The sequence below is a fragment of the Pieris rapae genome, chromosome 8 (assembly GCF_905147795.1).
Source record: "Pieris rapae chromosome 8, ilPieRapa1.1, whole genome shotgun sequence".
Classification (NCBI taxonomy): Eukaryota; Metazoa; Arthropoda; class Insecta; order Lepidoptera; family Pieridae; genus Pieris; species Pieris rapae.
The window spans coordinates 5639219-5643038 of NC_059516.1; the positions used below are offsets into that span (position 1 = coordinate 5639219).

General features: G+C 34.0%; 1 protein-coding gene across 1 annotated transcript; it reads right to left on the bottom strand.

Moving 5' to 3' along the window:
* Positions 1-119: 119 nt before the first annotated feature.
* LOC111001388 (histone acetyltransferase KAT8) lies at positions 120-2065 on the bottom strand. Its single transcript, XM_022271277.2, has one exon. It carries the CDS (start codon positions 1986-1988, stop codon positions 663-665), a length of 1326 nt encoding a protein of 441 aa, XP_022126969.1. The 5' UTR covers positions 1989-2065; the 3' UTR covers positions 120-662.
* Positions 2066-3820: the final 1755 nt, after the last annotated feature.

The following is a 3820-nucleotide window of genomic DNA, read 5'->3' on the forward strand; positions in this document are numbered from 1 at the left end:
TTACTATAACTCTCAAAAAGTAAACCCTTTTTTATATTAATCTTACACAAATAAAGGTCGGAACACTAAATAAATGACATTTATATCTTATATTTTTGTGAGCTAAGTAAAACAAATAATATTTTGTTACAATTTATTTTGTCACTTTTACTTACAACTAGAATTATCACAATGAAACAAATGATTCACAGAATCTAACAAAATGAAATGATCTTCATAAACAATCTGACACTTAGGACCTACTATTTCACCAGTTAAATACAGTTTAATAACTTTTAGACAATTAGTTATTCCTTGACTGTATAACAATGGTGGAACTGATTACCCAGTTGTGACAAATTTTTGAAACTTATAAAAATATACTACAACTTACGGTTAACTAAATTGTTCATAGCATTTCACTGACAATAAAAAGAATTGTACAAACATAAGGCAAACTATTTTTTAAACAGATATTGCTTAAACATACTTTTCTTCTTTAAGTTATTATACATATAAAATCAATCCATAATTTAATCTTATATAACAGAAAAATGCCAATATTTTGTAATAAAGCTACAATGAAATGAGTGTTTTAGGTTGCCATATTAATAAAATAGTAGAAAATTTAATTTTCCACAATAGACTAATGTTTTGTACTAAAAATCCAAAACTCATTATATTTATTTCTTCACTTTAGCAGACGGGCCTTGTTTAATAGGTGGAGTCCACCTAATTGCAGTTGGGTCTATTGTTAAGCGAGGCTTCTTGAAATGAGAACTAGCCAACTGCTCTGAAACCATTTTAGGTGTGACACACACTACATGTTGTCCCTTCCAATATTTAACCATATTCATTGATTGAAGTGTAGATATTATGTCAGTTGGAGCAATCCCTGTCATAAGACTGAGATCTTTTATACTTAAAATGCCTCTAGTTACACTTAATACTTCTAAAATAACATATGACCAATATGATCTATAACTTAGCTTACCCAAGTCAGATAGAGGTTTTTCAGGACTACCAACTACCTTTTCTAGCCTTGATAATTCATAACTGAAAGCAATAAGCAGCTTGCCATAGCCTTGTCTTTGAAAGGGAGGAAGTGTAAGGATACAAGCAACATTGTTTCCTTCTGGAGAGTCCTTCTCTTTCGAAAAGTAGCCAACCAAGTGGGCACCATCCTTATCAACTTCACATAATGTATAAAAAAGAAACTGTTCTATATCAAAGTACAGTGTTTTGTGGTCCAAGAATAATTTTGCTAGTAAACATAAATTTTGACAGTACAGCTTATGTTCTTTGCCATCAGCCTCAAAAATCGCTATTGTCCCTTTACGATATATTTCTGTCCCTTGTGGTTGCCGTTGAGGGCAGTCAGCAAGATGAAACCTAAATGTTTTTTCTAGCCTCATGTATTTTAAACAATATTCACATATAAACAATTTTGATTGTTTACCATATTCTTCAGGGTAAGGGCTGAAGTACCATGTATCTATTTCGTATTTGCCAAACTGAATCCTATCAATGTATTTTACTTTTGTTATAGCTTCATGTTCTTTCTCGAGAGCTGCAGTGGTAGGATCCATCTCGGCATATGTTTTTTGAACATGATTGATCTCATCGTGTTTACGTTTCTGATTGCGAGTTATTTTACGACCAGACTTGTCCGTCAACAAATGATCAGAATTGTTACTGGACTGCTCACAACCGTCGAATCTATCGGACATAATTCGGTGGCGGGGAACCCATTCATCAAGCCTTCGATCGCAGCCCACATAATGTACGTAATATTCATAGCAGGACTCTGACGCATGGTACCGCGTCTGTATAATTTCAGCCGGCCGCCATGAGTCATCGACACGCCTCACTAGATAATGCTCGCCGATATCCAAAAGTTGCTCTTGGTTAGATTCAGAATCTTCATTGTCAGTACTTCGAGATTCAGGAGTAGTTAATTCGTTCTTCACAATTGGTTTTTCTAAATCCTTATCACCTTTCGCCATCATTACAAAACAAAACTAAAAACAATCACGCAATATCGCGCAATTTTTACTGAAGCCGCCATCGGCCATGCCAGTGGCTTAGTCAGTGTTACCAATTTAAAAAATATTTTCTTCATATTTAAACCTACTTTGATTTTTTTTTAATTGCCTAGGCTGAGACTTTAAATATTACGGTCGGAATGACTTATTTTTATTAAGTTATGCTAAACTTAATAAAAATAAGTCATTTAAGTTTAGACTTTAATTGATTCATATTAACAAATAACACTACTTATAGTCTATTAAGGGGAAGACATTTTGTCGTTATGTCCTATTTTTGTTTACTGCACTTAAACTAACGTGTACCAACACACATTCACAAATTTTAATGGTTTGGTCATGAAGTTAAATAGCCTCGACATGATGGTGGTATTCATTGGCTCCAGCAATTTTTTAAATTATTGGGGCTACATTAAGGTCTCGATCATCATTGCAAATGTACCAGGGAGCATTATCAAATAACACTGAGCTTTTTGTTTAAGAAATGTTAAATTTTTTGGATGTAGATCTTTCCGTCATCAGGACTTGTTTTTATATTAATAATGTAATGCCTTCCAAGCACCTAGTAGAAGGAGATTCAACAATTCGCGACTATTTTTAAAGTTAACCTTCAATTTGAGTTTGGCTTAAAATTCTAATTCAAAAATCATTTATTCGTGTAGGTCAGATACTGTACACTTATGAACGTCATAAAAGAAAATATAAATTGTCTAATATACATTGAATGCTTCTAATTTTACATTTACTGCCAGATCTCAAATCAAGGGCGTAGAAAGGAAGAAAAGAACTGGCAATAAACTCTTCACCTCTCTTTTTAATCGCCAAGTTTTTTCTTTTTCACAACGTTTGTAAGGAGCAGCAACTATTACACCATGTTCCATATGGCATCTTGAGTAGAATAATAAAATAAATTAAAAACAAAGATTTGTTCTATTAGCAGGAGGCGTGGTGAAATAAGAGCACGCAGTTACATTCTCGTGGGAACAACACGTAAATACATAGTAGAAACAACTAATATCACCGCATACACGAATTCAAATACGACCAGTCACCACAAGCAGTACCCGTTCACGAGTATGACGCATGGCCAGCCATCGGCCACTTCGCCATATTTTAGGGAGAGAGACAACCCGACGCATGGACGCCGCCACAAGCAATGACAATTACGCGGGAAGACCATCCCTGAAATGTGGGCTTGGCTACACAAGAATAATACTAGGTAATTATAATGAAATAATTGGATACCACAGGGATCACGGTTTCTTCTCACTTTACATTTTAAAAAGTCGTAGATATCGACGATCGCATAGTCTAAAAATGCAGCCGAGAGATTCAGTCGCGTTACCTCTTTATACTGAAGCAATTCATATCCAAGCACAAGGATCGTTTGAGAAATCATTTTAATTATAATAGGCCTTAGCAAGCAGTTTTAGTTTAATGTACAATTTAAATTTATTTATTGACAACATTTGTATCTCACTAGGCATTTAGTTGAAAAAACGAATGCTTTGCCTTGTTTGTAATTGTCTTGGAAATAATTACTCGTTTTATGCAGCGTTGTGGTTGGTGAATTTTGTCTTTACTACGAGTGCTATAATTATGGAAGCTACTATTTTTTTCTAAGATATCTATATTTTTCCGCACATACAAAATATTCTCATACCTAAATGCAACTTTCCTAAGTTGGTTGGTTATATTTTAACAAAAACGTAAAAGTAATAGACACGATTCTACAACGTATTTTGTGTTGGCAACTCTTGCAAGTCGATGGAAATATAGAAAACTGTCAGAAGTCA